Source organism: Fusarium fujikuroi, chromosome FFUJ_chr07 (assembly GCF_900079805.1).
Source record: "Fusarium fujikuroi IMI 58289 draft genome, chromosome FFUJ_chr07".
NCBI lineage: Eukaryota > Fungi > Ascomycota > Sordariomycetes > Hypocreales > Nectriaceae > Fusarium > Fusarium fujikuroi.
Window position 1 is genome coordinate 1,306,813 of NC_036628.1, and position 19,529 is coordinate 1,326,341.

At 49.1% G+C, this 19,529-nt stretch overlaps 5 protein-coding genes; 1 reads left to right on the forward strand and 4 right to left on the reverse strand.

Annotated features, from left to right (window-relative positions):
• Positions 1–1,737: 1,737 nt before the first annotated feature.
• Positions 1,738–2,623, reverse strand: FFUJ_08683 (related to delta3-cis-delta2-trans-enoyl-CoA isomerase; the record flags this gene model as incomplete). XM_023580588.1 has 2 exons in its annotated part: positions 1,738–2,359; positions 2,433–2,623. 2 exons carry the CDS (start codon positions 2,621–2,623, stop codon positions 1,738–1,740), a joined length of 813 nt encoding a protein of 270 aa, XP_023433340.1.
• A 732-nt stretch (positions 2,624–3,355) lies between these two features.
• FFUJ_08682 (related to DNA-directed RNA polymerase A (I) chain) lies at positions 3,356–4,785 on the reverse strand (the record flags this gene model as incomplete). XM_023580589.1 has 3 exons in its annotated part: positions 3,356–4,219; positions 4,271–4,596; positions 4,656–4,785. 3 exons carry the CDS (start codon positions 4,783–4,785, stop codon positions 3,356–3,358), a joined length of 1,320 nt encoding a protein of 439 aa, XP_023433913.1.
• A 1,739-nt stretch (positions 4,786–6,524) lies between these two features.
• On the forward strand, positions 6,525–8,817 carry FFUJ_08681 (related to calmodulin-binding protein kinase; the record flags this gene model as incomplete). XM_023580590.1 has 7 exons in its annotated part: positions 6,525–6,612; positions 6,689–6,746; positions 6,797–6,992; positions 7,142–7,342; positions 7,390–7,436; positions 7,488–7,778; positions 7,827–8,817. The coding sequence occupies 7 exons, from the start codon at positions 6,525–6,527 to the stop codon at positions 8,815–8,817; spliced, it is 1,872 nt and encodes a 623-aa protein (XP_023433341.1).
• A 321-nt stretch (positions 8,818–9,138) lies between these two features.
• Positions 9,139–10,056, reverse strand: FFUJ_08680 (uncharacterized protein; the record flags this gene model as incomplete). Its single annotated transcript, XM_023580591.1, has 1 exon — positions 9,139–10,056. The coding sequence occupies one exon, from the start codon at positions 10,054–10,056 to the stop codon at positions 9,139–9,141; it is 918 nt and encodes a 305-aa protein (XP_023433342.1).
• Positions 10,057–10,940: 884 nt separating this feature from the next.
• Positions 10,941–14,030, reverse strand: FFUJ_08679 (related to serine-threonine kinase; the record flags this gene model as incomplete). XM_023580592.1 has 3 exons in its annotated part: positions 10,941–11,098; positions 11,148–13,713; positions 13,896–14,030. 3 exons carry the CDS (start codon positions 14,028–14,030, stop codon positions 10,941–10,943), a joined length of 2,859 nt encoding a protein of 952 aa, XP_023433343.1.
• Between the last annotated feature and the right edge of the window lie 5,499 nt (positions 14,031–19,529).

Genomic DNA, 19,529 nt, shown 5'->3' on the forward strand with positions numbered 1-19,529 from the left:
ATTTGTGTAAAAAGGGGTTGTGACCGTAAAGATTACTACAGAAGGAGATGCAATGTGTGATCGAGGTGTAAGAGGAAGACGAGGAGGAGGAGGAGGAGGAGGAGGATGATGATAGGAAGAAGACGATGAGGAGAAGATATACCATATCCTCAGAATGATCACTCCTGCCTCAAGTATCAAGACTTCATTTTGCCAAGCAGGAACCTCTAACCCTCCTACTGTCATTGGGAAACAAGTGACTAGCGTAACTGCCGTACCAGACATCAAATATGGCAGGCAATAAGCAATGAATGGATCTACTAAATGCAGTCTTGACACATACTAACAATTCGAGGCAAGACCTTGACATTATTCACTTGTCTAGGTAGTTACTCGGGTAGACACAAAAGGATTAAGAGGCAGGCATGTATGTATAGTAGTTATCATAAGCTACAGCGCAGGTAGATACCTACGCGGATAACGGGGGTCTAGGTCAGGGGGCTAGCATTACAAAGGAAGTGTTTTCTTTCCCTCTTCAGAATTGCTATAGTATATGGGCTGGCTTGTGATATATTTACGAGATCTCAAGAAGTAACAGATTTCCTGCGGAACAGCATATCAACAGACCCAACAGAGCCCAACAGAGATATGGCGTTCTGATAGTCCAGAGATCTGCTGATCATAGTCATCGAGCCTTCCTAAACTAAAAGGTTGGTTCATGGTTGTGAAAAACAGCTCTACTCCGGACCCCCTCCTTCCCCGGGTAGGTAGTTTAATTTGCCTCCATTATCCTCGAATATGGCCACTGCATTAGTAAATTTCTTCGACCCTATGTATTATTATGTGTTGTTTTCCCTGTCTGGCTGGGAAACGCTGGCTGGCCTCGATATGTGATTGACGATAACACAACCAGTGATTTATTGGCACTTGCCAACTCGGCTAAAAAGACCAAAATAATTCTATGACCTCAGTTCACGGCCACATCATGTTCAAGTGTAGAAGCTGAACTTTCTCTCTGATGCCAAGTGCTCATCATAGGTCAAGCATATGATACTACAACCGAATTCGGATAAGAGCTATGGAAAGAGAGAAGTGGAGTGATTCAGATGCAATTTAGGTATACATGCGGAAAGTCACAGTGTATTTTACTGTCTTGATACTGTACCAAGACGTCTCGTTGAGCTCGGTGTAATGCTGCTCAAGGTTAAAATCAGCATTGTGTCATTAAAAGTGAAATTTTTTTTTGAATACGCCTTTGCGAAAATCTAGCTTCCAAGATAAATTCTCAGCTGTGGTTGAACCTTGCCTGGGGTTAAAATTCCTAATTAGCAATTCTCCGTGAAGTGGTCAGCAGAGACAGAAGTAGAGATAATTTGCCGTGAATATTTTGCAAAACTACAGCTCTTTCTAGTATATATACAACTAAAGGTAGTGGAAAATAGTCAGTCCTTAGCTTAGCTTAGCAGCGTACCTTGTGAGTTGGGTGAAGAAAAGACACAGAATCATTTTTCCCCCTTGCTGTCAGGCTCATATGAGGCCATCAAGCTTTTAACTTTCCAAACAAAGGCTTAAACAATGAGGCCCCTATAGTAGGCCAGTATCTCAAAGGTCAATATCTCATAACGTTTATCTGCCTCAGTGGCGCAATTGCTGCCTTGACCAAAAGACACGGAATCATAAGGCGAGAAAGCACGTGTCCGAGTCGAGTCTTATGGCTTCGCGTTGTCTTCTCTGGTATAGACAATAAAGCGCAAGTCATCACAGCTTGTGTCGCTTCGCACCGCTCGCAAGCTTTGCAAACTCCTCCTGGGGTACACCCGTCATGAATCTCTCCAGCCCAGCAAAAACCTCATGGACATTCTGTGTATGCAGAATATCCAGCTCAGGCTTCCTGACCAGCTTCTTAATTCCGATCAAGCTATCCCCGATAAGATGGTCTCCCAGCCTCTCGTCAACCTCTTGCAACACTCTAGCCCTGAACTTGACATCATCGCCCTCGTCAAAGATGGCATTGACAAATCCACAGCGCTCAAGATCCTGAGATCCAATGCGGCGACTCATGAGCAATGCTTCGTTCGCTCGTGCAGGTCCGAGACGCAGTGCGAGTGCTCGCGATGCACCACCCTCAGCAACAAGGCCAATAGAAGAGAAAGGTGTGAGGAGAAAGGTCGACGGCGCGCAGTAGATAAAGTCAGCAAATGCAATGAGCGCAGCTGTAAGGCCTACAACAGGGCCATTGAGGCCAACGACGAGAACCTTGGGATGAGTTGCAAATGCATGGGTGATGTTGAGGTTTTGAGCGACAAAGCCCTGCAAGACTTGCTTATGGACTGCCTTCCCGTCTCCGGCTATCTCTCGAGAGACTCCCACGTCAGCTCCTCTGCGAACAGTCAGTGATGTGCATGCTTGTATTGGTTGTCCGTCATTTGGAAGACACAGTGGAAGGATCTCACGCTGAAAAGTATCGACCCTTTGCCAGAATCACCGTAGTGAAAACCTCGTCATGGGTAGCAATCTCTCGCATCTTCTGAGCGAGATCATAGTATTGTGCTGAGTTGAAGGCGTTGAGTTTTCGTTCATTACAAATGGTCAAAACGGCTACACGGCCACGATATTCGAGTTGCAGGGTAGACTCTTCTGCCATATTGAAAGCTGTAGACTGTAGTGTAAAGGATCTGAGAGGAGGATATTCGAAGTATAGATACCAGATGAATGGAGGAGAAGAGACTTGTAGGATTGATGATGAAGAGGATAAACAGGAGAAGTTAAGTTGACTTCTTGTTCTCTCCGACCTTGGGTATTTTACGTACATGGGTGGTTGACTTACCCCGGATCTTGTCTCCCCACTCGGTTGGCATACCGAGATGCCTCGGCATGGGAGGCGGAGATGTTGCCAGAGCCAAGTCTGCAGGGGGATCGATTACTGGACATAGAACGAATACTTGGCTGAACTTGGCTGTGCAATATATCGTAGAAAGATTGATAACTGATTTGCATAATGCCCGAGTTATCACACAGCATTCATCAGGCTCTAAATACCTTGTATTTGCTGTCTACAGCTCAGGTGAGCTAGGAGCATGCTGAAATATCCCGGACCAATCACGAAACAGCCAAAAGTGTCTCGATTAAAGATGTATATATAACGTATATGAATAATCCATTCGAACTACGTTATCTTGGTAGGCACTGAATTACTGAAGCCCAAGGTACGTTGACATCCCCGGTCCATCCGCAAAACTCCTTTGCCGAAAGATTCAGCATGCAATTTCTTTTCAATCATCACAATAACCACCCGCTCACACTGTCCCTTCACATTCTTCCTCTTAACTAATCATTCTTCTTCGCACCTGCGGGCCCATCCGTTGAATGGCCGTTCCTATCGGCGTTTCGGGGCAAATTGCCTCTGCTTGGGGAAGCTCAATGGCAGCGTTAGACGGGCCACGCTAACCTGTTGTTTCGTATCCTTGTTTATAACATGCTTCATACGACCACCAATCTCCTGGAAGTAGGCATTCATGGTCTTCTGGTCGATCTTCAGATCGTCACGTAGGTTCTGTGTGTCAACCTCAAAGTTGTCGATGATGCTTGCGAAAACACAGCAATGTGTTATCAACAGATCCACGTGGAACTTGCGCATTTCGCCACGGTCAGAGAATTTGCGGCGAATACTCTCAATCACGGCCTCGGGCGCAGGAGCAAGGAACTCTCTAAGTTTCTCTCGTGGTGCGATAGTTCGGGTGCCACGGGCCTTGCCAGGCTTGCTGTGGAGGTAGAAAAGAAGCACGAAGTAGAAGTAACGCAGTACACGTAGTCGATCCACGGCCTCCTCGTTGCCTGCCACGCGGTTCACCCGAGCGGCAACAAAGCGTGACAATACCTGAATGCTCTCCTTGTGTTGTACCTTCTCTTGCCATTCTCGAACGGGAACCAGCTTGAGGATATCGGCTCCGATGATCTTCTTGGGATCGTAAACGTCTTGGATCTCGGTCGCTTCCATGTTGGCAATGGGCACAGGCTTGGCGGCATCCACAACCGCTTGTAACTCCTCTCTCGATGACATGGTCGACGTGACTTCTCCGACAGAGTTGAGCATAGCACGTGCTGCTGCATCAATCTTGGCAGGCTCTTCCCCGGCATTCTTTTGCGGTGCGATAGCGTTCAAAACGTTCTCTTGAATGGCCTTCTTGGCCTTCTTGGTACCAAATGTCTGGCCGAGGTCTGTCTTGAGCTGTAGCATTGTCTGTACTTCGTTAGAATATTGCCCTTCTAGAGGAGATGGATGTAGGCGTACCTGGGTATTATCGCGCTGACCAGAAGTGACAGCGGCGCCCTGCCTTGCTCGTACTGAAGCCCGCATTGTCATCTTCTTCGCCTCGACCACCTCGAGTTTTCCTGTCTTGGGGTCGTAGATTCCGACGAAGTGATTCAAAGCTGGCTTTTTCCCTCTTGGCTCGTCCGATTTCACCGTATAATCCATAGATCGATGCGCATTCGAGTGCAGCAGGAAATCCTTTTCGGCAGCCGATTCAGGCTGCTTGCTTTTTGACTTGGCGCCATTCTTGGGCGCATATGAGTGAAAGGGAATGTTCGTTGGTACTTGGAACCCAACAGCCGTCGCTATTCGAGATCAGTCAATATCTGTCGCAGCGCGCCCAAGCAGAGGTGGTGGTTGCTACCTATCACAGGAGGGCAGAACTTGGGTCTGAGGACGGAAGAGACGGTCGCTGATAAGGGAGGCGCATCAATAACGACCTTCTTCTTTGGATTCGTCGACTCTCCGCTTCTCTTGCGCTTTTCACTCCCCATTTTGGATGGCCGATTATCGATTTCGTATGTAATCTTGAGTACAGGTACTGATGATACAGACAAGGTCTTAGAAATTTTTTGACTTTCAACGGCAGAAAGAGAGGGTCCGCCGTTTAGCCGGCCGGACAGGGAAGGCGGTGAAAGGCGAGAACGTAACTCGCAGCTGCATCGAGATATGTGGAAGAATTGAGTTCAGGAATGAATGTATAAGAGCTGCATGGAAGAGCTTCAGAGTGGCGATCTCATAAATTATCTTATGCAATTCAATTGATGGTTGATGCATTTCGCTGAGCTCCAGTATCTCCAAATTTCCATATCTTCAGCATTCCATCCCACCCAGTAGATACCCAGCTCCACAGAGGTTAAGCGCTACTCTTTTTGTGACGTCGAGCTGAATGCGACAGAGCGTCACGCACAACACATCGTCAATTTCAAAATTAGGAATAGCGAAATCAATCGCATTGAAAGAACTGGAATCAAGATGTAACAAGTAGAGCAATTGGCCAACAGCTAGCGCGTGACACGGCTTGGTCCACCTCCAGCTCGAGGCTCATTAGCGTCACGAGGGCACAATCACGGAACACACAAATGGTCAGAGTAACACTCTGTATTTCTTTGTCTTAGAACTGCCATTCAAGTTCTGATTGCATCGTCTTTTGCGAGCATGACTGATGGTCTTTGATCCTAACACCGCCTGGTTCCTGACCGTCCAGTTGTCATAATTCCCTTCCCCGTAATGTTCATTGTGTGCCCAACAGCCGCTCAAGTGCGGGGTTCCACCACCGTGACGTAGTTCCCAAAGTCAAATCCCAGCTCATAACGTTGCGGGACATCCCAGAGGCGCCAAGGTAGCGTTCGCAGCTTCGGCCAGAGTATCGTTGTGCGTGTGAAGTCGTAACATCATGAGAGATGAGTCAAGTCAGGTTGAGGTGCGAGGTGTTTATTTGCTGCGAAAACAGTCAGCTATTGTCAACATGTCGATGACAGGGATGCAACTTACGATCGAGCCCTCATCTTTCTTCTCTTGCGCTTGAGGCGGCGAACCCGCTTCTTCCTCCATTTGGCTCTCATCTTGATTGACGATGCTGTTGGAAGACGTTAGCAGCTGTGGTGCGTATGCGAAATGCCGCCAACAAGACAAGTAGCTTGCGGTGGCATGAGCTCAAGCTCAATGCCTGCAAGCTACAAGCTACAAGCTGTAGGCCGGGGTCGGGTCGCGTAAACTTACTCTTTCGTGGATGAGAATCGTGTTGGGATAAGGAACAAACTTCTGAAGCTTGGAGGGCAGAATTACGATTTTGTGTATGCAACCCCATCTAGAGCACGTGACCGAACCCCATCGTTCCTTCCATCTCACGGTTGGAGGGCCCCACCAAAAAGTTGGGTGGTGGGCGACGACCTGAGAGAGAAGGGCTCAGTGCCAATTGAGTAGGGCACTGTCCGGCGCATACAGTGCCAGTGCCAGGCCGACGATTGAAGCAGAAAGCAGGAAAGGAAGGAGGCAAGGAACGGCTGCAATTGTTCAACTGCGACAATAGGAACTGGAACCGACGAGAAAGTTAGCCAACAAGGCAACTGAAGAATTTACACTACCTTAACCTTACCTAACCACCATCGCCATCTAAACCAACGATTTAGTGATCTTGCTACACAAATCTTACTGCGCCAACTAATCCAGCACCTAACTTACACTACACGTGCGAGCAGATGAACCAGATTCAAAATCTGTGAGCCTCAATATGGAAGAGGATACGACTCGTGCGTCGCAAGAAATTCCAGCTGCATATCTTCATCTAGTAGACACCAGAAGCGAACACCAATCTCAGCGTACGCTCTTCCTGCCCTGCCCTTAAGATCTCATATGGTCTCCACCTCTTCTGGCTCTTTCTAACCTGCTTCTCAGAGCTGTTTCCAGTGTGGGAACGAGAAATCTTCAAGATCGGGCGAGACCCTCGTGCAAAGTGAGCAAATCTCCACATGAAACGTATTTCCCACAAGCTCACACACACAGCACGCTGGCTGTCGACAATGACCTCGACGTCTCAGTTTCTCGAAACCACTGTGAAGTGTATGTTGTGGTGTATGAGCCAACTATCAACCATGTCTACGTGCGGGACCGAAAGTCTTCAAACGGCACCTTTGTCAATGGCCAACTCATTGGTTCTGGTCCGGATATAAGCCCCGGCTACCTACTACAGAGCGGCGATGTGATCGAAATTCGACCATACTAGAAGTTTACAGTCCTACAAGATCAGCCACCTCCTCGCCATGAGTTAACTTCCTTACAAATGGAGGAATGCAAGGTTGGCCTGAATGATTCCTCTTGCCAGCCGGGGTCTGAAACTAACTGTCCTAGTTGTTTGCAAACAAGTACCACGTCAGTAGCCATTGCCTGGGGCAAGGAGCGGAAGCAGTCGTCTGCCTGGCAAGCGATGTCCAGACGAAGAAGCAGTTAGTTTGCAAGTTGATTAATCTCGACAAGATCCAAGGGAAGAATTCTCAAGAGGATATCCGTCGCAAGTTTCAGGAAGCCGACATCTTGCGCCAGCTGAGACATGTAAGTCGACTCGCGCTGGTACTGCGAGTTTCGCTAATCTGTAATAGCCTAACATCCTTCCTTACGTGGATGCTATCTCATCACCACACTCACTGTAAGTAAGATATATATATATATTTGCAGAAACATGAACTGATGGTCCTAGCTATACTTTTACAGAACTTGCATCTGGTGGTGATCTCATGTCATTCATTCTACGCCATGGCACAGTCAAGGAACTCGACTCACGGATCATTATACGTCAAGTTGTCTGTGGTCTTGGCTATCTCCACGAGAAAGACATTGTTCACCGTGATCTAAAACCAGAGAATATTCTCTTGGCATACTCACCTAAGATTGCGTATCATCGAGTCATGCTTTCAGACTTTGGCAATTCTGCCGTTCCTCGACGCAGCAGAATGATCACAAACGCTGGAACACCAGGATACCAAGCACCGTACGTCAATTGGTTCGCAATTAAGCCACTTGCTAATAAGCTTCAAAGGGAGTTCGCTGCGGGTGGGCAAGCTCACACTGCGGCTGTCGATATCTGGTCCTTAGGTGTTGTTGCATTACTCCTCCTCGCATCTGATAACCACGACGGAGAGCTCAACAAGATGGAGCAAGGAGACATAATCGAATATCTCACCAGGTTATTCAATGGAATGCAGACAAAACCCTCTCTCGAAGGGATTGAGTTCGTCTGGAACTGTCTGAAAGTCGACCCATTACAGAGAATCAATGCTTATGGTGCGAAGACGCATGCATGGCTTTGTCCTCCGAAGAAGAATCGGGAACTGTTCAAACGAATGGATTCTCGAACACTGGCTTCTTGGAAACCTCAAGATAAGCTCAAACCGATGCCTTGGGTGTTACCTGATCTTGCACCGAGCAATCCACCCACACCTACAAGAAGCCCAGGCTCATCAATCAGCCAATACTTCACTACGACACCTACGCGCTTTGAAACTACAACCACAAAGTCTAAAGACCGCGTTCTAGAGATAGCCGCAGAATCTGGCCCAGAAACTGCCACTAGTAAGACTATCTCGTCTTTCTCGGTGCCACCGCGTCCATGCGGCACTCTACGAGAGTCTACCACAAATCTCAAGAAGCCTCAACCTCCTTGGCAAGGGTTTCGTAGCCCTAACAGTTCAGCGAACACTGAACTCCCATCAAAGCGCAGGAGAGTCCCAAGAGCCAGGACTCATGATACTGTGAATGTTTCCTTACCTGGGCTAGAGAGGCATTTAAGATCACCTAACAATCCCAATCCTCGTTATAGGCAAAATGTTCTTTCGGCTCTCGAGAGGACCAAGTCAAAGTTCCTCACAGACAGCATCTCTCCTGTTTCGAGAACTCCTCTAGATGCTCTCGCTGGCAATGCATTTGTTCCACCACCAAGCCCTAAGAAACGGAAGAGCAAGCGTGATGTGAGGCTAAAGGAATCGGGCGTAGCCAATATGAGGCATCCACCTCAGCTCGCATTCCGCTGAAGATGGTCAGGAAATAGTGGAAAATGAAGGGATATGTTTAGGTCTGTGGAGTTACTTTGGTGCTTCACTACTTTCTTCTATGCGAATTTCATGGGAAAGGAAACATCGGGAATCACAACCTCACTCAAGTGCATCAACTACACAACTGAGGGAGACTGGGTTCATAGATTTGGGCGGATGGGGTTGCGGATTCTGACTGGGAATTTGTCTATGGCCCCAGATGGCACTGGCTCTTTTGATTGATGACCGGGAAAGGCTGACATGGGATACATAGGGGTATTTACCAAGAATGACTGGATGCGTGTCGCCCTTTTCGCTTTACTATGCATTTATTTTCCTTTTGGCGGATCCTTTCAAGATGTGTTGCCACTTTTGAGGCAACTCCTCTTCACCACGATTATTGCTTGGATTATTTCCGACCTCAGGCCACACTGGCAAGGCCTGGATGCCCTCTGTCCGACCTTTATTCGCCAGCCTCTCCAACCACCATTCTAACTCCACCTGTTCAATGTGATCGGTTTCTTGACCCCTAGCAAACCACCAGCGCACTGCAACAACAGGGTGGGTAAAGTCCTTGACTAAACAGGGGTCTCCATGGCGTCTGCATCGCTCGCAGGCGGGTGAATAGTTCATGTTTCGCGAGCACCGTTTCCCTTTGACTTGACACTGAAGACAAATAAACCCCCCCGTATTCATCACGGCAATGCGAGGACGTAGGCGCAAAAAAGCGTTGACGAGGTTCACTGGGAACCCTTCCACGTACCTTGGAGGATCTCCCCGGACGTCTTCGAGCACGGCCTTGGAGAGTTGATACCCCTGAATGCGGTCCTCGAGAGTCTCAATCCGTTTTCTATGGTCCTCTACTGTTTCTCCTATTGCACGCTCAAGGACGGAGCCTGTGGCTTCTCTATCAATCACACCATTGACGAAAGCTTCGACATCTTCCCTGGAAGGAATTTCATCTTCATACTCTTCTTCGGCCCACTCGTCTTCTGATGTCTCTTCTTCCTCCAATTTTTCGAGCTTCTCTTTGATCCGCGCTTCTCGAGTAGCGATGAATCCAGCCTCGATCTCTGCGTCTGTAAGAGCAAGGGCCTCTCGCCGAAGCCTCTCTGATCGTTGGTGAAAAACGGATGAAACGGTTGATAGCAAGTCAAGTGGAGCTGGTGGTGCTCTAGGGTCGAGCTCCCGAGGGACATGGGATAGAACCGAATTGGGAGAATCGTGATTCCCGGTCATGGCTGTCTCAATATGTTAAGGAAATTTGAAGTTAAAGAATATGATTAGTGCTGTTCTATGTGTGCCCATTCTGTATATATACCATCTTCGACGGTTAATAACTGTGCAGCGGCAACACGAAGAACAAGATGCGTTGTACTACAGCTTGTCACTGAACGGGCGGAGGCTCTGTGAGAACATTACGGGGGATGGAATGAACAAAGCGATTGGACTGAACAATTCAAAGGTCACTCAAAGAACCGAATTGGCTTGCTACTAGTTCACTCAGATAAGTCTCACTAAGAAGATGGACAAAGGGGTGTAAATCCAGGGCTCACTGTGGAAGACCTGGGTATTGTTATTGATTCTCATTTTCACCCTTTTCCCTGGATTCGACATCTCTCTCTTCTTGAATAACATGACATGTCTGAGAACCTCCCACTCTCAACCTATAATGACTGGCCCTTATGCCCGTTCAACTTAACCCAAACCCAAACCCAAATACCTCCTCTTATCTTCCACCTGAAAAGCTGCTGTAGCTCCAGGTCTGGGCGTAGTGAGCCCCGAATCCAAACTACAGAGGTGGTCCTCTGGAATAGAGATAGCAACAAAGAATATGGTAGAAGAAAGTAATAGCTAATCGCAATCCAAAAACGCCGATTGATGAGATGCTTCTCCCAGCGATGCGCAAACTACAAAAATCCTGGACGCCGGCTCCATATAGATCCTGTACCGAATGACTGTCTGCTGGCGTGCTTCTGTGAGCCGCATGCCGAGCTCCGTGTCGTGCCTTGAATCCAAATATGATAGAGATAAGACACGAGATCGTTCAAGATCTCCGAATGGTATGGTAGGTATCGTTGTATCAGTTATAATGCTTTGCTACGAGTTTCATCGTCCACAACTCAGGAGGATGCATGTGAAGGAACACTGCGTGGTGTGATATCACCGCTTCGGCGACGCGTTGACTGCTGATAAGACTGTAATGTCTTGCTGTTGGCTTCAGCAATCATTTGTTGCTTCTTGCGCACAGCTGCGAGTCGTCCTGTGATCATCTTGATCACTAATGTTTTGTTAGCCTCGTCAGCATGACATACTCATGTATGACTTACTCTTTCGAACATGGGCCTCCTCATCGCTATCAAGCTCACCACCGCTAGTTTCCTTGATAGCATCTCGCTCATCCTCTTTGCCCGTCGACAACCTTCTTGCATCCGAGCCTGAATCGTCATCGTTGTCCAAAACAGCCTCAAGCATTCGGATGGCCGTGATGTACGAAATCTCGCATCCGGAGAGGTTCTCATTCGTAACTTCGTCAATTGCGGCAGCGCGACTCATCTCAAGTGCCCGATCATACATGAGCTTCTCGGCACTTATGCCAGGGGTCAAGTAAACCTGCTTGGTCGCGCCCCCGGCAGAGGACGCAATCGATTCGGTTCCATGGTTAGATGGGTGGCTGGGATGGTCTTCGGGCAGTTGCTTCTGCGCTTCCGTGAGCTTCATACGGACGATTTCCGACTTCTCCAGCACCTCGTTAAATCGCTGTCGAACCCACTGAACCACTGCGTTTATGCGTTGAACAATGCTCTGGGCAGCAGCAGCCGATAGGCCGGTGCCTGTCTCTCCCCGGCTCTTCTTGGACCACCAGACACTAGCTATGTCCATAGCTCTAGCGAGAAGAGTGAGCGACTTCACATATAGAACAAGAGCCTCCTCTGAGAGAGCAACAATTGCCTCAACTGTCAGTCCATCTTCCTCATTTTCCAATTGATCAGGTTCAAGACCGCCCAAGATGTGATCAGCGGACGGCGCTAGAGGAACAAGCTGCTTATACTTGACTTCGGCGAAACCGTAGACACAGTCACTGCGTGTCGCGAACTCTTCTATGGCTTGCGCGGCTCGGGCATCCTCGTCGGTTCCGTAAGTGTTCTTTCCGTCACCTAAAAGACCGACTGGGGCCTGAGGTGTTGGATATGTCGGAAAAGCTTGGTACAGGGGAGGCGATGGGCCCTTTGGTGTACCACGCAGAGGGGGGACCTTAAAGCCAAAAAGACGCAGGCTGGCGTCTTGGATCGCTTTAGAGATAGCACTAGAGGCTGATCCTGGACTAGCAGAGAGAGCCTTCTCGTACGATGATTTACGGTCATGGCGGCTCTGGGTCACCAAAGCATTGCGTGAGGACGGTGTGGCAATTGCTCCTGACGTAGAAGTGGGTGCGCCTTGTTGAGTATATCGTCGAGTCATGGCTCCTGTTCTTTGAGAGGAAGGGTCCCCGAATCGCTCGTTCGCTGCCAGTTCATCGGCCAGGGCGTTGACCTCAACATGCCGTCTCTCAACAACTACATATTCCCGCTCCAAGGCAACATCTTGTGCCGCCTTCTCCTCTTCTGTAATTGATGGATTGCTCAAGGCTCTGTCCCTGCGTGCTTGGTTCAGAAGAGATGTAGGAGGTGAGGCCTTATCGCGACCATTCCCCCTATCCTGGACACGTTGCTGAACCGGGGCAGTCGCTGCATGGTGTGCAACTGGGCGGCGAATTCCAAGACCCTCACCGACCTCGCGAGGAGAATTTCCTGTTGGCCGTTGACTGTCATGCGATTGCCGAGAATACCGACCTTCTCCCGGGCTTGCTGCTTGTGGCGACCTTGAGTGCTGATCTCTGGGAGATCTTGAAGCAATGCCGTCTCGTGGCGATTCGTAACCGGCTTGTCGGGGACTTCGCGATGATAACGAAGGCGAGCCCCCATGAAAGGCTGACCTCACCTCCCGAGGTTCTTGCCTGACTGGCTTTGGAATATCATCCTCTACTAAGCCAGGAATTTCGTTCGTAACGACCTGATGTGCGAAGAAGTTCTCGAAGCTCAGTCGCTCAACAGGACTTCTCTTGAGTAGACTTCGAATTAGAGCTTTCAGGTCGGCACTGATATTTACCTCCCTGGGGAACTTGATAACATCCTCGGCGGCTTCAATCTTACGCAGCAGTTCGACGTGGTTTCTAGCCCGGAACGGAGGGCGACCTGTGCTCATTTCATAGAGCACAGTTCCCACTGACCAAAGATCGGCTTTCGCATCATATCGCTCGTATCGGAGAATTTCTGGGGCCATGTACAGGGGGGATCCACAAAGGGTATCAGCCAGGGAAGTGGAGGGAAGCACACGTGCGAAGCCGAAGTCGGCAAGCTTGAGCATAGGTAAAGATGCTAAACCAGCGATAGGGATCAGCGAGTCTTGGCTGGCTTGCATGACAGGGCGACTTCTTTGGTCCCTGAACGGTCGTGAGGGTAGCAGTAGCAGATTTTGGGGCTTGACATCTCGGTGAACGTAGTTCTTGCTGCGTAGGAACTCGAGGGCACTAGTCAGCTGTTTCAAGAAATGTCGAATGACAACCTCATGCAAACCGGAGTTGGGCGCACTTGGATACTTGCGGGCCATATCATGCGTGGCAGGATGTGTGGCGAGCTTCTCTCGTTTCTTGATGAACAGAGATAGATCGCCAAGCTCGCAGTATTCCATAATTAAGTTGATGTGGCTTGTCGACTCGAGACAGTCATGGAGGGCGACAATGTGAGGGTGGCGTAATGTCTTGAGTATTTGTATTTCGCTGTAGAGGTTCTCTCGTAGCTTCTTGTTCAGCCGTTCGAGCTCGACGGATTTTATGGCAACGGCAGCCTTAGTGTCCTTTATCAAGATTGTCAGTGATTATCTAGGATCAAGTATGCCATGAAATGCTCTTTGACTTGTGGTACCAAAAGGAACAGTCCGACAAGCCACCTCAGTGATGCAGCAGCAACAAACAAGCAACGCAAGTTGGTACGATGACAGAGAAGCAAGTCAAATCAAGGATGGGAGCTTTGTCGTACCTTATGCCAACCCAAATACACTTGAGCAAAACTACCCTTTCCAATCTCGGAGCCGATGTTGAACTGTCCTACTACAGCACGACTGCCCGACTTCCTGGACCCCGAGGAGGTCGAGGACTCTTGCCGGGCCGCCATGGCTTCCTGGTTGTTGTTATCGATGGCAGGAAGATAGCCGGACTGCGTTGTAGCCCTAAGGCTTATAAGATTCGGGGGAGGTGTGTGTCACAGACCAGGTCGTCATGTAATCGATAGATGGAAGCTGTCGCAAGCGCCGATGGGCGTGGTGGAAGAGGCGAGAAGGGGACAGAGGAGGATGGGGATGATTATCGACCAAGCGGAAGGCGATAAACGAAAGGTCAGAGGCGAACCTGCGCTGATGGTTGGTGAAGTATCAAGTGGTCGGTGAGGACGAAGGACCCCTATGGGTGGACAGCCGAAGACGGATGGGATAAGACGAGACGAGACAATACTACCCGACCTTAGCTCAGAGGCGAGGTTGAGAGGCAGGTAGGTATCCGAAAGGGTGCGTAGAGTATCGACGGGTACTTGACTCGCTGCGCGCCTGCACTGCTATATCGAGCCAAACACAAGAGTTAGTGGATGTGGATGAGTAGAACAACTGATGGGATTCGAGATCAAGAGCTCGTTCGCAATGAAGAGAAGAGGAAGAGAAGAGGAAGAGAAGAGGACAAGAGAAACAGAAAGGACGGGAGAAACACGAACAAGAAGCTACGGGGGATGCGTGTGACAGCGAGCGATGGTGACGGCACGAGCAATGGCGATCACGGCCGGGGATTGGATTGCACGGGTATGATCCAGCGATTCTTCACTTGCCTTGCCTTAGAGGCTACAGCCTACAAGCACAGCCAGCACCCAGAGTCATTGTCAGATGGGGCTTGCTGGGGTGCTTGATGCTGGTGCGACAGGGCAGGATAAGGATAGTCGAGGACAGAGAATGCGACGGGATAGGAATAGGTAGGCTAGGGGGGAAATAAAAAACGACACCCCTCGATGGGTAGAACGCCAGCGAAGTTTGGTGAATTTGGGGTCGTTTAATTTCTCTCCCCGGGGTAGGGTACCGCACTGTACTGTACCTAGGACTAAATGGACACACTGGATGGATACCGATAAGCCTGGCAAGACCGGGGGGTATGTTGAAGGCCAGGCCAGGCCAGGTGACTAACACGGCACTGAAGCGAAGCTTTAGGCCTTTGGTAACGATCCAATCTGAGACGTTATACGAGCGCCAACCGTTGACCTGAGTCGAGGGCCGTCCGTACTTGTTTTTAACTTAGGGAGGAGGATGAGCGTGATCGGAGATAATCGCCCCCCCCAAAAACCGTGGACGCGGATAGGGCGGTTAGAGAGGCGGACGACAGCGGTGACTCAATGGAAGCGAGGGATGGGATGGTTTGATGTTATCGTGCACCTCGAGTGCATTGGCAATGCCCAGAGTCTAGAATTATGCAGGTTGGAGATTCGTACGTGTTGCTGAATGGGGTGTAGTGTCTTTCCGTGCTGTAGGTACAGACGGGAGTACAGAGACAGTCCAAGGCTCCAAGTCAAGAGGTCGGGACAGGCTGATCGGGGTTGCGTCACACACGCCCTAGGCGCAACTCTGGCACCGACTATCGTATTGTAGGTGCACGAGAGAGCTAGGCGGTGGTCGAACAGATGCTGTGCGAGCAAGAATAACCACAAAGCACAGAGTACAGAAGGTTAATTGAGGCAAACAAGATAAAGTCCCATGTAAAGAAAAGAAAGAGAAAACTAAAAACTAAAAAAGGATGATAGAGATAACAAAGTGGAAAGTGAATACCTAGGTAGGTAGTTATTATGATGATGAGAGGTGAAGTGAATGACCGGTACGAATCAAGCCCAGTTAAGGTCGGGTTTCTAGAAGGGGGAAAATGGGGAATGGCTGCGTGCAGTGACTGTCCAGGACAGTAGCCTGTAACTAGCCCGGCTGTAGGGGGCGCGTTACCTCAGGCAGCGCGAAGCTCCAAAGCTTCCATCCATTCAAAGTATGGAAGGTAACCCTTGAGTACTACGTACTGTACCGTACCTGTTTATTAGCGTGTGAACTGCCGCAGGTGTCAGAGGGTCCTGGAGAATCTCCAATCGACAAGGATGTTGAGTGTCAAGGGGCTACATGCGATCTATGTGGGAATCAGCCTCAAGTCGCAAGTACCTCTCAACTTGGCTCAGAATGACAGCCTCACAAGTGGGTGTGGATGACTGAGACACACTCACATTCACGCAGGGGGGAATCATTGGAGATTGCAGAAGCAGTGAGTAAGTGACTCTGACTGTCTGACAGCAGATAATAATACATACCGTTAACTAGGTAGACATACCTAATAATTAAGAGACAATGATCAAAGAGGGTCTGTCTTGCGGGGGATGATGACCTGGAGGCTAATCGATCCCTTTTGGGTGACCCCGTGATACATCCAAGTCCAAAACGAGACCAGGGGATCAAAGACAAGAGTGGGATGAGAAGAGACAAAACCTGGAAGAGCCAAGCGATGGATGAATGAATCAGTGACTCAGTGAGTCAAGTCCAGTCACTCACTCTACTTCGTATATTAAGGTGGAAAAGGAAAACAGCCGACAACCGCCGCAGCCTCTTTTCCCCATCCACCCCCAACCAAGCACCCAAGTCAGTCTAAAAAAAAAACAAAGAGGAATCATGCGGTGCATGATAACGATAAACTAACAGTGCAATGCTACACGCTGAGCTAAGCTATTCCGGGCCAAGTTCGACCACCTTCAACTCCTCCTGTTAACGTTGTGAGTGCCTCGTGAGGAGGTGTTGTTGCCTGAGCCCCGATGATGTGATGCATCTGATCTGTGAACAATAAGGGGAGAAAGCCTCTTCTTCCTAAACTCAAACTCAATTTGGTCAAAACATCCCGTCATTGTAGGCTGTAACAATCATCATTAAGTATGTACTATAGTAGTCATTAGCCTTGAACTGGCTTGAGGTACGAACAGATACCACGACACACAGGTACATACATACATATACTGACTGTACCCACGCTGGCTCACGGACGGGGATACAAGGTTATGGGTGCCGAGGTCGCCCGGCCCCACTGAGCCTCTCTCACGCGTCCACTTTCTCCGGAAGCTCTAGGTAGCATGTTCTGAAACCTGGACCTGGGAAATGGAGGATGAAACATGTCAATATCAATCAAGTCTTGAACAACCTTGAATTGGCTTGTTTTACGCCAGCCAAGTTTACGAGACTTCAAGCATTGAACATCGATCGCAGTCATGGTACTAATGCATGTACTGACTGTACTCTCCAAGTACTCACCAAGCGTTCTCATGCTCTCACCACCTCAACTGACTGCTATCAGCCCCCCCTCAAATCAAGACTGGTCGGGCATGTTTCTCCATCTACGCCATGGCCCGCTATAGTGCTCCCTGCCACGAGGTGCGACCAGCCCAGTGAGAAACATTGGCTGATCGTCGCTGATAGTCTGGACAAGAAGATAGGGCAAGGTCCGGTCCGGCAAAAGGACCAAACACTTTTGATCTTGTCGCAGATAAATCTTGACCTCCCTTGTTTGGGCAAGATCAAGTTAGAGCCAAGCTCGTGCTCATGGAAGACATAGAGAGTTCGGATGGCGAAATAATTGTTATTAATACTGTAATTCTATGCCGGTCACGCAAAGCGCATGGCGTCAGCGGATGCTCGCTCGCTCGCAATAGGAGGCGTTCCATTGCTCTGTAATGCACCGCAGCATGGTTTTATTCTTATCGAAGCAAGCTCACAAGAGATTCGCCCGGCCAAAGAGCATTATCATTATCATTATCGTGTCCATGCCCATGCCGCATAGAGGTACAACAGTACCCCTACTCTGCAAGTTGTCTTCCCTTTTTGGAAACCAGGCAGACGAGGCCCGTGAGGTTTCCCCGACTTTTTGAGTTAGTTAGCTAGCAGTAGGACTCGGGTCTAGGAAAAGGGTGGGCAACCTTTGAACTAATCGGATCATGGTGAGAGTGATGTTTCCGGATATTGATGATGGCATTGAAACTGGTGAGACATGGTAACCTTAGTAGACAGGACAAGCCAGGAACAGAGCACCCATTTCCATTATCCCGTCAACTGAACACACGAGTCGTGATGATTCCTAAGCAATAGAGGTACAGTCGAGTCAATTCAGGACAGCTAATAACTAAGCACAAAAAACAATACAAATACAAACACAAACACAAACACAAATACCGTCATCGCTCATACCCAGATCGTCATCTTCTCGCCCTAGTTAGATCAGCAACTATCCCCCTGTTCCTTGACCGACTGGGTGCTTGAAAGCCGCTAGAACAAGGGAGCATGTTGCCTCGTCAACTCTAAAAAGAAAGAAAGAAAAAAGGCATCATGTGCTGAATCACTCCCATACTATTAACAAAGGAGTATGGGATAGTGACGCAGGCATGGGCAAGTCTAGCCTCGAATGTTTAGTTTCTCTAGTTAGGTCACTCAAGTTTCCTGTCTGATAGTTACCGGTATGATACGCTTCGACTATCTCTTGGCGTTCCCGATGCATCTCAATCGAGTTAGTGAAAACCTGGAGAAGTGATCGATCCATTGCTTTCTTATCTCTCACGTTGAACCCCGATATTTCTCTTATCATGGATGAGGTGTGTTGGACATGTGCTTCTCTGCCTTCTCAGTTCGGCATACCGAGAATTTAGGATCACACACCAAAGTCCCCAAAATGCGTCCTCATGAATCGATAGAATACGACCTCGAATTGGATGGAGTCCTCTGCCATTAACCCCCACGATCATTCTGCCCTTGTGTGCCTGGCTAAACAGTCAGCCAACCACACTCCAAACACGTGGATCTACTCATCGATAACTCTTCTCATCCCTCCAATGTTAACGCAGCCACTCATGCTTTCTCTCTCCATTGCGTACATACTGATTGTTCATGTATGTGATTCTACCTCCTGCAGTTTGCTCAATCTGTAACTTGCTCACGTCGAGTCGCATTCTGCGAGTTTCACGAGACAATGATCCTCCCGTAACACAACGTCTTCTCTATCAATCGGGTCAACATACGATCGGCCCAGATAATGTGAAAGGTTGCCTCTGCCTATCACGAATGGCCTCATCCCCACCACCTCCTACCGTAGTATCCTTCAAGTAACCAACAATACGGGCGATACCTCATGTATCAGGCCTCAAACAGGCACCCAGCATGACCGTCCAGCAATCCCCACATCCAATACCGCATGCCACGCGTTCAACAAATATGTACAGTGCATGATTCGTAAGGGCTGCTGCGTTACTGTGAGCGCTCTTTGAGCCCCTCATGCGTCAATTGCAATTGTAATTGGATGTCGTATGTCACCGCTCCAAATGCCGCTGAAGGATCCGTTGAATCGGCGGCTTTACACCGGCCCTTTCGCCGTGCTTCGGGCTCCGTAACGCCGTGTTTCAAGATCCACCGGACGGAAGACACGGATCCGATCCCGGGTTTCACTGTTACAGGTGTTATCATATGTTGGGTTTTCAGAAATGTCCCTTTTCTCCGGTGATGCGAGTCATGAAAGTATTCCTGCGCAGAACCATAATTACGTCGTCTCATGGTAAATCAACTGCAACGAGTCAGAGACG